This window comes from Dermacentor albipictus, chromosome 1, assembly GCF_038994185.2.
Source record: "Dermacentor albipictus isolate Rhodes 1998 colony chromosome 1, USDA_Dalb.pri_finalv2, whole genome shotgun sequence".
Classification (NCBI taxonomy): Eukaryota; Metazoa; Arthropoda; class Arachnida; order Ixodida; family Ixodidae; genus Dermacentor; species Dermacentor albipictus.
Window position 1 is genome coordinate 450,896,758 of NC_091821.1, and position 13,486 is coordinate 450,910,243.

Sequence of the window (13,486 nt, forward strand, 5' to 3'; positions counted from 1 at the left end):
TAATAACACTTCATATCCACCAAACAACTCACAACACATTGTGGGAGGTTGTCAGTGCCATTATGAGAACCGTACTTATGTTATACAGGTTATAGATAAAGCAGTGCGATACCAGAAACATGTACATATGGGCCATCAAGAAAATACGCCTAATGAAGATCAAATATTAAATAAGCACAATAGTATCTATTGAAGGAAAGTCAAATGAATAAATAATGTAGAGAAATACTTTAGCAAATGCACAACAGAGAAGAATAGCATTTCAACATGGTCATAAAAAATACAATTACCGAGCAAGAAATACAGAGTGGAAAATGAGCAAGGAATGACGTCATACAAATCTGAAAGATTTGCAGGACGGCTGCAAGCATTACAAAAACACCCGAAACGACCGCAAGATGACTATTAAAATGTCTTTCCCTCAGAATGAAGGCTAGGGCTTGACTGCTTTACGTGTTTCTGCATCTCTATGTTGAAAGACTGATGAGTACGCAGAAACATGAAGCTAACCAGCCGTTTACTTGTGGTCGGAATATTACGATTAACCATTCTGATGATGAATGCCGTCCATTGCAGATTGCTTCTGCTTCGCGGTCATAGAGGAAAGACATAACTGGGAGCGAGCACTGCGCAATGTGATTAAATTCAAACGAGTAGGCTCACACATGTGGTCGTCACATCAGGGCCAGCGGTAGGTTTTAGAGCACCCGGAAGAAGCCTACAAATACACACAGCATTATCGCGGGGTTGACCGCTGGAGGCACTTTGCGTGTATTCGCGGGCTACGTTAACGCTCAGAAGAACACTATTATGTAGCACGTATCGAGCAATAGAAAGCTGAATCGGTAGTTTTTCATGTTGCTCTACAATCTCGTTGTTGATACTTTTAATCTACATATAATATTTGAGAAGTTGATATATTACTTGAGACTAATTATGTAAGTAGGCGGTAAAAATTATTCTGAGTGTCTCTAAGTGACGGCTACCAATACATTGGTTGTACCCAGTGAAGCAACATTTGATGTTTCTTTTAATATTTTCTCATGTTAGGTGGGACACCCTACTTACAGTAACACTGGGCCTATGGAACTGATCTCAAAAACTCTTACAGGCTTTCTACAATTTCCTGGGTAGGGTGAGTTAGTGGCCTCCTATTTGCACTGTGCTTCATTCAATGAGGCTGCTGATTGAAGAAATATTCTTTGAATGGGCGACGGAGGACGCATTGATGTTATTTACAGTGTTCTTTCGATGAGATGCAGCGCAGTAATTATGCAATGCGTAGCAACTTGCAAGAACCTTGCTCACTCGTATGCAGGCTTGGGCTGGACGATGCTGAACGGTGACCTGCTACTGGTGGTGTTCCATGTTCCCGCAGTGGCCTACTCGTGGATATATTTGACAGCTTCCTTGTCGCCTGTGCTGCCCTGGAGCGTCTGTGAAGAGCACGACCTAGGACACAGCGGCTGTTACCAGAACCAGCACGGCAAAGTAAGTAGGCTGAAGAAATTTGCTGAGTTTCACAGAACAGGATACGTTCTAGCGATACATCGAAGGCGACGAGGATGCATTCTCACGAGTCCCTCTTCACCACCGAAAAAAATGTAGGCATAGAAAAGGGACAATCTTTATAAAAAGTAACATTTTTTACACTACTGCCGCCGCACACAGGAAAAAAATTCGTGACGTACAAAACATTTTTCCAAGGGAAAAATGTGTCTACAAACTTGGACAGTTGCGAAAGCGTCACCTTAGCTATTCGCGGTTTTTCCTTTTTTTGTTTTTCGTTGTTCTTTTTTCTGTGTGCCCCACCTCAGGCGGTAGGTTCTCTTGGAACCTAGGTAAACCCTGGCGCAGAAGAGAAAGCGGCGTGATTTGAATGCCTCAGAACTGATTGCTGAATACTTGACTTGAGAAGATATCTACACGAACTTGGACACTGTTAGTGAAGCTGAACTATTTTGTAAAGAAAGCTGAAGAACTATGTTATATAGTATTATTCCGAGTCCTCCACTACATCGAGCCTCATAATTCGATAGTGCTTTGGAGTAGTAATGCCTGTGAAATTATTTTTCATTCTCTAAGAAAACGTTGTAGCATGCGGTACTTTTATCTGTGTTGTCAATCGCCAGCTCTACGCCAATGGCTGCTTTAGTACAAGAATATGTCTTAAACAAATGGCGAATTTTTATCAAATACTGCAATTTCCTCATTTTGTTATGTGAGCAAGAAGTGGTAAACGAAAATCACGATCTAAAAATTAATGAAGTATATATTTACAAATAAAAAGAGAACCAGTGACTTTCAGTATAGGGAAGTCGTGAACACAGCTTGCACTGCATAAGTCAATGGTTTTAGGCTGCTGAACACGAGGTCGCGGGATCGAATTCCGGCCTGGGCGGCCGCATTTCGATGGGGGTTAAATGCGAAAAAACCCATGTACTTAGATTTAGGTGCACGTTAAGGAGCCCCAGGTGGTCTAAATTTCCGGAGTCCCACACTACGGCGCGCCTCATATTCAGGAAGTGGTTGTGGCGCGTAAAACCGCATAAATAATTAAATTACTGCATATGTCAGTTTAAATATCCTGCATCATTTTCCCAGATTTGAAGTAAAGCAAGCATGTTGACTAAATATATTGAAAGTCATCTGGCAAATTAGGGTAATAAAACTTAAATTGAAAAGACACGAACTAGAAATCTATAACTTTGTTGTGAAGGCAGCTGCTGCGCGGCACTTGTCTGTTCACCACATATTGCATCTGGTTAGTCTATACGTTCCAATATTTCTACGGTTTTATTCGATACAATGATAACTTCACAGCTTTATTGCTTGCAACTATCTTATCAGTTGAAATGTTGCCTCACAGACGCACCTACGAACGGGTAATAATGCTGCATAATATCCAATTCGCATTATCCTTCCTTTCGCTTTTTATGGATTCCTGCGCAATTTCTACCCGTGGAACTCACGCGCATGGCTTTCTCTGATTTAGGTGGCACGTGGATTGTTTAAATTTCTAATTTTTTCCACTCATATTTGAATTGCGGAACAGCCTGCAGAACCTATCATCTGCTGAGTTTCACAAATTGACTGACCATAGTATTTGTTGATGTTCTTTTATATGTTGTTTCTATTTTCGGCCCCCGCTCCTGGATCATTTCAAGGTAGCGCGAACAGTATTCGTAAATAATTTTTAAAACTTCATAGCGCACCTATTCGTGTTACGACTACGAGAAAGCATTTACAATTGTGCGCTCGGGACACTCTTGGTACCAGGCGAGAACCATTGCTGTGTGTACTGCTTACATCACAGGAACTAAGTGTTGGGCCAGTTTCTTTCATGTTGGCCCAGTTTCTACTACCATACACACTCTTGTGTACGGAAGCAGTGGCTACAGCAGTAAATGCGTGCCTCTGAACTCTCCAGACCTTTTTTCTTAAACGCTACAAATTTATGACACATTCTTACAATTGTACGAATTTGCGTCAGGTGCTGCAAAAAAATGATGTTCGCGAAAGAGTATCGCTCGTTGGTCTCCGATCTACGAAAAGGAAGTTGTTATATGGGCAACGTGTGCAAGAAAGGGGCTCACTTCGAGCAGGTTGATACATACACGTTCCCTGAAGACGGCGAAATATTCAACAGTCGCTGAAAACACGCCGCGGTATCCCAGTGTCTGCGGCTCAGCGCTGCTGAGCTCGATGTGAAGAGATCGGCCTGTGTCGCGGCAGCCGCATTCCGATGTTGGCGGAATGGAATAATTCTCGTGCACCGTGCATCGGGTGTGCGTTGAAGAAGCCTAGGTTATAAAAATAAGATTCTTGGTCCTCCACCATTCGACGTGCCTCTTAATCAGCTCAGGGCTTTGGCACGTCATACCTCAAAATTTATTTGCTTTAATTTAACGTCGCCAAAAGACTTACCGACATATAAAAATATTGTGAGTCGATTCTGAGTCTCGGCTTTACCAACTTTGCTGCTGTTGTTTGTGGGCTGGGTCTAGAAGCTAAGCCGTCGTTAATAAATCCCGTACGCATCCAACATAAGGCATGTACTAGAAGGCACTATTAAATAAATATCTGTACTTCCCTCCACCGATTTGGTGTCCAAAGGATTTTATTGCTAAGCAATACTACTTTAGGTCACACTTCAGCCCGTTCCGTGGCGAGGCGGTGGTAGGCACTATTGACCTTTAGCGTGACATCGCTGCGTGACGTCACACCACGTGACCAAGAGTGACGTCACCCCAGCTGTGTAAAAACGGGGCCCCATCTCACGCCGTCGCGAGGCGAGGCGGTAGCCACCAACGGCGGCCTAAATCCCGCTCCTCTCACCAGGGGCGCTACGGTCAGATTGACGTCACACCAGCCTCTGTCGGGCATATCTTACGGGCAAATGTCGGGCATATCTTACGGCGTGGAGAAAATGGAGTGTTACCACACCGTCGGCCAATCGATACTGGAAGATTTTGTAATGGGCACGCTGGTGAGGGAAATGTTTGTCGGCATACACAATTTCGACGGATGACTTTGTCTAAGATGATTCACTGTAAGCCGTAACACTAGCATAACCCAAGACTACCACCAGCCATACTATCACCTGATCCGAGAATAACACACTATTGCTTCGCAATCACCAGGCTTAACCAAGGTAAGCCATGACCGTTTTTTTACGAACACTGGCATTCGTATGGTGGCAGGTTGATCAGCGGGGCTCAACTGTACTCTGCTGCGATGTGGCTGATGGTCAGTAATATGCAAACCTGCACACCAGCAAAAGCGCCGTGTCCGCACAGCACGCCGCCGAGCTTGGCTATTGAACACGATCCCGCGTGAGTAAGAACGGTGCCTTCCAAAGATTGAAGAACCATGGCGTTTTCAACTACAATCTTACAATCATTAGGCACGGATAGTCATTTCATCTGGTTCGAATAAGAGCAGCAGCTGTATGCCACTGGCCTGTCATCTCAGCTGTGGTGATACTTGACATTGGATGGAGGTTCATGTGACGCACCTTCAACAATGACCTATTGCGGTCGGAGGAGAAGTAGCAGAAAGGTCTGAATTAAACATGTAGGAACATATATGCCATATCGCTTCATCATCTATGCAGCATGGCGCACTGACCGTCGGCTTCTGAGCCTTCTCAAACGGCTCCTGAGCCCACCATCTACTCCTCAGTATTGGTGAATGCTGTATCATGACCCAGGAAGTCTTTCAATGCCCACACCGCAAGAGTGGTGTTTCGCACAAGCACCCGTATGTGCATCTTCTCCGTTTCAAGCCACCCTGACGTTCAGTACTCGTTTACCCACCTACGTTTCCTTATCTGGCTGACTCAGAATGTGGTGGTTGCTTCGTGTTCAATGCTTCAACCGCACAAATATTAGCGCGTCTGCCAGAACACAACGTCAAATCAAAATGTTTACTCCAGGTAACAGGCTGTTCTTGTCATGAATTTTCCCGCACCTTGAATGCGGAAAGTGTAGTATACAGCACGGCCATAACTGTTGTCGCGCTCTCCAGGGACGGCAATCATAGGACTACATTCGCTCGCCAAACAAGAAGTTGACATCGTCCACTGTCACATTCCAATGCCTAACCACAGGGAAAGGTTCTGCTGCGCTCAGACACAAGTACCGTTTTGACATAAATGGTACCCATATAGCCAGTTTAGTACATTTTTGCGCTGAGTGTGCATACAGTCTGCATTTCTTTTACTTCTTTTGGCTCTTGTTACGCAGGATTCCCCGCTTGCTGGCGCCAACTGCGTATATCAGCTTCTGGACGCTGAAGAGGAACAGTGGAATAAAGCACACTAACATCTTCGCATTGTCGAACTTGCGCGTTTTGCTATGGGATATTCATATCTCACTTTTCAAACTTTTGTGAGTAAAAAAAGAACTTTTTTTTAACAGCGTCCAAATACTGTTGCTTCGATTCGCAGTGAAGCAGCTCACTACCCCATTACATAAACTGCGAAAATAGTGGTAACATCGCAAGAGACCGTATGTAAGAGCGCAACGGGTACTGGTCCACAGTGCCTTAGGTTGTTGCAACCCTCACTTCTGGCTTGTATAGACGGTGCAAATATCAAGCATCGGTTACCATCATACTTACACGAATCAACGCAGGGCTCATAGATGCCTAAGACAAAGAGGGGTTCCGGCGCCGGAATAACAGGCTGCGTAAGATACACTGGGGTACTGAATACTTCAACAGGTAGCAGCGACTCGAAAAATTAGGTGCGCAGTTTTCGGAAGGAATGGTATATATTGTTGTACTGGCTACTTCTGGAGGTAGTAATGACTTCAAAAAGGAACTACAGAGTTTGCTGGAAGCATCGGTGCGGGAACCAAGAATGAAGAGTGTAGCACAAGTTACTAACCACAATAAAATAGCTTGTAGCGTATTCCTTATGTGCTCAGTGAATGCAGTCCATCATTTGCAACATTATTGCCGTAGACGAAGAGCCTTCGGCTGTTAACTTGAGGACCACATGTATATACGCTGAAAAGAAATAGGCGTCAGTGAACGTGACAGCATCTACTGTGTCGAAGACTGCTTAAAGAGGATCACTTGGGCCAAGAACGTGTACGGTTAACCTGGAGCAGTATCTACTACGAAACCGCCTGACATAAGCCGACAAGTGCAGGATGGTTACAAGCGTCATTGACGTCCATGTTATGTACAATAAGGCTCATATACAGGGGAAGCAGGGGGTCATGATGGGGCTATTGCTCAAATCACAACTTCAGGTGACTGAATGTCAAAACCTGGCTTGAAATGTACTATTCGACGACCGAAAAGCTTTCCCTCTGTTACTTGCATGACGTCGTGGATGACGTCAGGGTCCCTCTTTTCTAGATGCCTTTGGAAATTTTGTTGTTCAAAATGTGTCCATTGGCATCGCCAAACCAGCTTCGTCGCAAAGTCGCACGTGGGGAAACAAGTATTTCGGAAAACTAAAACTCTTTAAAGGGTTCTACGGCTGCAATTTTAATTCAAATCACAGATTTCAGCGCTGCGACGAAGTTTATTTATGAGGCAATAGGGTAAGTACTTGAATGTCGGGATTTTCAATGGCATCTAGAATAGCATAGGCCGCGACGTGGTTCACGACGTAGTCCGCGTAACGGGTGAAAATATATTTCGATACTAAATAACCCATCATAAGCCAAGCATTGAAGAGTTTCACTCACTCTAAATATTAATTCAAGCAATAGACCTGACTTTCTTCAAACTATATTAAATTTCTTCAAATTAATTTGCTGGTATTGGCAATAGTTGAGAAAATAAAGACAGCACCTCGGGCTAACGCTGTCGATGCTGCATGGGCCTTAGGACGGCTGCTTCCCAGAAGAGAACACGTGCAGTCAAATCAAATGAGGATAGTGACTCCTCCAAAGAGGTACCGGAAAATGCTCCAGGATAAGAAACCATGCAGAACAGGACTTTAGCAATACCACACCCTACTATGTCGTGTTCTGGCACATGACACTTGTCTTGGGGTACGGAAACCCGTGGGAAACACCATGATGAGGATGCGCTGTCCACCACTGCCAGCAAGTCCTAACAGAGCCCGATCGGGGCCGTCTGTGAAGTTTGACATGGAAGGCTCACTCAAACTGGCACCGCCATCTTGTTAACAAATTTCGCCATGTACCTAACGTTGTCTTTCTGTCTTGCATTATTTAGACAATGTTTTATCAGTATTTCTTATAACGCATGAATACGAAAGGCAAACTATATCATCCAATCAACATAGTTGCCCTCTATTATATTTTCTGAACACGAAATCACTCTAGTAGCTCTGTTTTGCATGTGTTGCTCAACCATTTTATGAGCAACACTCTATCCACTGCTTCTACATTGCAGCGCTTTACTTACCTGATTTACTGATTTCATCAAGAACAAACAAGCAGACCATGATTTCAGAGAAACCAACCGAATCCAACTATTGCTTGGGAGCTTCGTTCTGAGGCTCACGTAAATGAAATTATGCAACTTTATTCGTCCTTCTATTCCACTTAAAGCATCAAGTGACATTTGATATTCCTATTCAAAAAAAGGTACCTAGGGACAAAGACTGATGTCGTAAAATCTTTTGCCATTTCACATAATACAGGTTCATACTAAACAGCCAAAGGTGAACAAAATTGAACAGGGGCCCTCGAATATAGAGTGTCCCACAGCACCGTAGTGCTTGTGGCGTTAAACTCGATGATATAGATCGATCAATAAATTCACTTTCCTGCTATGTAACCGCGCAGCATAACGCGACCTTCCCTATAGGGGTCGCCTTAATTACACATGTATACGCACTCCAGCCTCTGTGTGTACACGAAAGCGGCTATCCAATATACCATTTCAGAATATATAATTTACTTTCTGGGATGATGCAAGCAAGTTGCATCGCTGGGCTAAAAGCCGCTTTTACGGCTTTTAGCCCAGCGGACCTTCCAGCATGTTGTCTGGTAAATAAACTTGAATTTGAATTTGAATTTGAAAGGACACGAATACATACTTGTATGCGTATGCTGTACATGGCCACTGGTGAACTAATGAGTTGTGCTGCGAAAAAGTAACAAACACAGTGAAGTGATCGTAAGATATATATGGAGTTCTTTTTTGCATGATTGCATTTGCGGTTGTGAGTAAGTGCCGCGAATGTCATTTTCGCACAGCATCTGTGTTCCAAGGTGGATGACATGCTGGCCAGGCGTTACTTGTTGGACAACAACACGAGTGACAGAGCCATCGCAGTGCGCACAGCCAAAAGCCGAGAGCTGGTGTACGTGCCTGCCTCCGAGTACGAAGCCATGCACAACAGCTGCATCGACGGGAACGTCTCAGCGGCAAGGGCCTTCTACGAGTACGGACGCAAATATTAGGGCAGAAATCATCCAAGAGGATTGTGTATGTCATGCGTATAATTTCTGAAAGGTATACACCTGTAGAAGAGGCTGATGTGTGGGTGAACTTGTTGTTTCTAAAGTGCTTCTCTTAAATGCTATTTTATTTTCTTTGATGCTTTTTAGCCGCATGGGTGCTATGCATTATATGTCGTAGCGCCTTATGCACATTAAAGTAGACACATGCTTGTAAGTGATTAACAAGACCGGCCATGGTGAATACGTGGTTCATGTCACCACCACGTCACTAGTGGGCAGGGGCGTAGCCAGAGGGGGGAGAACTTATGGGGCTACAGCCGCCCCCCCCCCCCCGAAATTTTTTCATGCTGTCATGCGCCGCCGACCAAAACAACTCCCGGCGCCGGAAATCATGCTCGATTTTGTCTAGAACGTCCTTAATTCATTTCGCGGCAACGCCCATGCATCCGGAGTGACATATCGTAACGCAAGGAGGCTCACCGAGCACAAAATTTCAAGGGTGTTTTGATGGCGAGCGGGCTCATCTCGGCATGTCGCGGAGGCCGCGGAATCTACGGAGCGCTTGGATTTCAATTCTGAAACATTGTGGGTATAAAGTTCTCATAACATATTGATGCGAAAGGTGCATTGACATTCCTAAGGTCGTGATTTAGATGTTCAATTCCGGAACTTTGTAGGTTTAATGCTGTTGTAAACATTTGACGCCAAAGGTGCATCGACTTTTCTAAAGTCGTACATCGGGCCATACAACGAGACAAGCCAAATCAACATAATATCAGACAAGTTGACAAAGCACGCAGCGAGGTCTGATGAGATAAAGCGTTGTGTTGGTTCATTTGTGCCCTCAGGTCACAGAAAAGAATATGAACATTTTTTATTCACCTGCGCCAAAGCATCCATGTCAAGAATGTAAAGCCACCATTGTAATAAGGTTCTGATTTATTTTTCTACCTAGACTTTTATTCGCGAGGATATATTGAGCCTCTTTATCATTTTTCTTTCCTTGTTTTTTTCCTCGCAACCCGCGGGCTGCCGATCCAGCCAGAGCGCATGCGTTTTTCTCGTGCTCCATCGACAACCACGCGGCGCACTTGGATGCGCGTTTGTTTTTCTCTGGCCGACTACATTTTCACCTGGCAGAGTTTTGGACGCTTTCTGGCTAGCAGACGAGAAAAAAAACAGTGCATAGTCGCTCGCCGCCAGCATTGCGGGGATTCGACGGATTGCAACGCGTTCGCTTGAGCGCAACCTCTCCGGAAAATTTTGTCTCGCCGTTGTAGGATACCGAGCAGTATGCGTATGATTTTCTGTGGACCAAGCGTCACACGGTTTCTTCGATATTCCTTCGGTACCCACACTAGGTGCCCGAAGTAAGCATTCGATTGTAACCAACATGCTTTCCATTGTGTTATTCTATTTCGCCGCCCCCCGCCCCACAAAAGAAAAAAAAGAAGACATTGTTGCGTCGCAGCGAATTGTCACATGGCGAAAGCTCGATTTTGTTACTTCTTTTGCGGAAAGTAATGGGCCACGGGACGCTTCACTTGCCGGATACTCTTATTATGTTATTGCGATAGCAATTATATGGACACTCCAGGCTCGTTCCTGCCGTTTCCCTCATGTTCCGTATAAATAAACGCCAAAGGCGATAACATCGTGACCGCGCGCCGCATACTCTATGTGCGAGTGAAAGCGTGGGGGGGGGGGGGAAGGGGGTGAGCCGACGATGGTGGCTCAGGCTTGTGTGCGCAAGGGAGAAAAGCGGAGAGGAAGCGCGCCGCCTTCCGTCGCATGCGATACATTTTGGGAGTGGAGGGAGGGGGGGTGCTGTGTTCTGTGAATCTGTGGTTGCGCAACCTGTTTATTTGCCTTTGACGCATTATATATAGCGACTTTTTCTTAGGTACGTAGATTTATTGGTTACTTATGCGCATATTTAAATATCTTGTTGCGAGGTTTTGTGCATATGCGCAGTGAACTTTGTTTCCAGTGACAATTTTTTTGCCCTGTATCAAGCTGTATCTTCGCATTTATAATGTACGAAGGCGAGTCAAATGAGACAACCCGCCCCGCGCAATAATGGTTTGGTTCATTATTTTCGAGGCATGCGCGTAGAACGTACGCATCTCATATACAAGTGACATGCAGAGGTGAGGTTAAATTCTCTTTAATGCTCTCATACACTGGGTTCAACATTGGTGCGTGACATAATGGACACTCCAAAAGTTGAACAGCTTGGTGTCGTGATGTTTTCGACAAATGAAGATGTTTCCCAAAAAGAAATTATTCGCCGTATGGCTGACGTATGCGTTGAACATTGCGTTTCATTGGCCACTGTGAAGCATTGTAGCAAACTGTTCAAAGAAGGACATGAAAGTTACAAAGACGTTCCATGGCCGGGCCAAAGTCACCCTCAACACAATTAAAAGGGCCGTGGTTGCTCAGTGGCTATGGTGTTGGGCTGCTGAGCACGAGGTCGCGGGATCGAATCCCGGTCACGGCGGCTGCATTTCGATGGGGGCGAAATGCGAAAACACCCGTGTACTTAGATTTAAGTGCACGTCAAAGAACCCCAGATGAGGGTGACGACTTTTTGTCTGCAGTTGGGACTGGGGATGACAGTTCATCCATGTAGCGAGGGTGTTCAAAGTGGATTTAAGGTCCACGTTGATAGCCACCGTGAGAATAATGGGGAGTCTCCTCTCCTGAGATGAGTGCCATTCCGTCGCGTGTGCTTGCGAAGAACGGCCAAAAAAGAGAGAGTAGACCGAGTACGTCGGCATCTTTCAATACCTAGAAGGATTGATGAGCTTTCCGCACCCCAGGACGCATAGTCTTATTTCTAGGGCGTACCCCTCTGCTAGCCTGAAACACTACCGCAAAGCTTACAGTGGAAACATTTGAATTCACCACTCCCATTGAAAACAAAGGCCGTCATTTCTGCCGGAAAAGTGTCGACTTCTTTTAAGATCGTTAGGGGCCATTGTTGACCGAATTTTCTAAACCTGGAGAGACTCTAAATCGTTTCAGATATTGTGAAAGGTCGGATCGGCTGCGTGTAGCAATCAAGAACGAACGACGTGGAAAATTGAGCATTCGGAACATCTTGCTTCACGACATTGCCCGTTCCCACGTCGCTATGTGGTTAATACAAAACTGGCAAAGTTCAAGTGGGAAACGCTGCAACATCCCTCATGCAGCCCAGACCTGTTGCCTTGCGTCTTCCACATTTGGTAAAATTTGATAAAACTACTCAAGGGAACCAGATTCGTGTCGGAAGATGACGTGCAGTCATTTACAGATTTTTGAGGCAGCAACCCAATGAGTTTTATGAGACGGGAATTACGCAACTCGTTAGTAGGACAAGTGTCTAAATACTCATGGTGACTACTTTAATATAAAGTACCTCGTTTGTCATATATTCGCAATGGCTCACTTTCATTTGACTCACCCTCGTATATGTTGCAGAACTCCTGTTTTTTATATGTGCTCTCTGTTGCGATTATAATTTCGCAGCAATTACTCGCAATACAAAACCGGTGACAGCTTCTCCTGCGCAGTACATTCTCACAAAGGAAAGCCTCATTGAGATTTTCTTCTCGTCGTTGCATATGTACGCAAATGTAAACAAAGTTGTTGAATGACAGCTACACACACATATATATATATATATATATATATATTTGTGATCCCTCGGCTAATTCTATGAGGAGGCCGAGCTGCAAAGTGAGCCCCCCACGAACGCAATTTCTGGCTACGCCACTGCTAGTGGGCACTAGGTCTGCGGCGCTTAGGGTGACCCATACAGTTCATCCATGTAGCGAGGGTGTTCAAAGTGGATTTAAGGTCCACGTTGATAGCCACCGTGAGAATAATGAGGAGTCTCCTCTCCTGAGATGAGTGCCATTCCGTCGCGTGTGCTTGCGAAGAACGGCCAAAAAAAGAGAGAGTAGACCCAGTACGTCGGCATCTTTCAACACCTAGAAGGCTTGATGAGCTTTCCGCACCCCAAGACGCATAGTCTTATTTCTAGGGCGTACCCCTCGCCGCGACCGGGGTAAGGCGAGCGACTGTAATATCTACCGAAATGGCCCACTATACTGTCGACGAAATCACCGCGTCTTGGGCGGGACCTTCTATTACTTTGGCCCCGACTTGGAGAAGAAACCAGCCACAAATAAAATTTTTGCCGACGACGCTGTTCTTAAGAAAACCGTAGTACAAGCGGCCGTGTACGACAAAAATTTGCCCCCTCCTGCTGACTTTACTACACGATCTGTACTTAAAGGATTTGACTCGGGGCGCATAATAATGGGCGCAGAAGATGAAAGTCGCGTTGCCGTATTTCATTTAACCCCGAGCAAATCTTCATAGGAAGTAGGAATCGGCTGCGAAGAGTGGGTTATGTTGGTAGGCAGTGTACAAGATAGTGATGTGAGGTATGACCCTCTCTTGGCTGTCACTACAGAGTTCAAGCTCCTAATGCCTAACTTTTTTCGGCAATATACTCCCATCCTCTTCACGCCACCAAGCAGCAGGCCAAAGCGGTATCCTCTTATTATAAGAGTTTTGTTTCTATATACTTTAAT

General features: G+C 45.1%; 1 protein-coding gene across 3 annotated transcripts in view; it reads left to right on the top strand.

The window, feature by feature from the left end:
- LOC135911057 (sodium-dependent noradrenaline transporter-like) overlaps nucleotides 1–13,486 on the top strand; it is a 119,329-nt gene that overhangs the window by 17,016 nt on the left and 88,827 nt on the right. For all 3 annotated transcript variants that reach the window (XM_070532352.1, XM_070532353.1, XM_070532354.1), the window contains exons 3-4: nucleotides 1,319–1,491; nucleotides 8,691–8,878. In XM_070532352.1, the coding sequence (XP_070388453.1) occupies nucleotides 1,319–1,491; nucleotides 8,691–8,878 (361 nt within the window). The remainder of the gene's footprint in view (nucleotides 1–1,318; nucleotides 1,492–8,690; nucleotides 8,879–13,486) is intronic.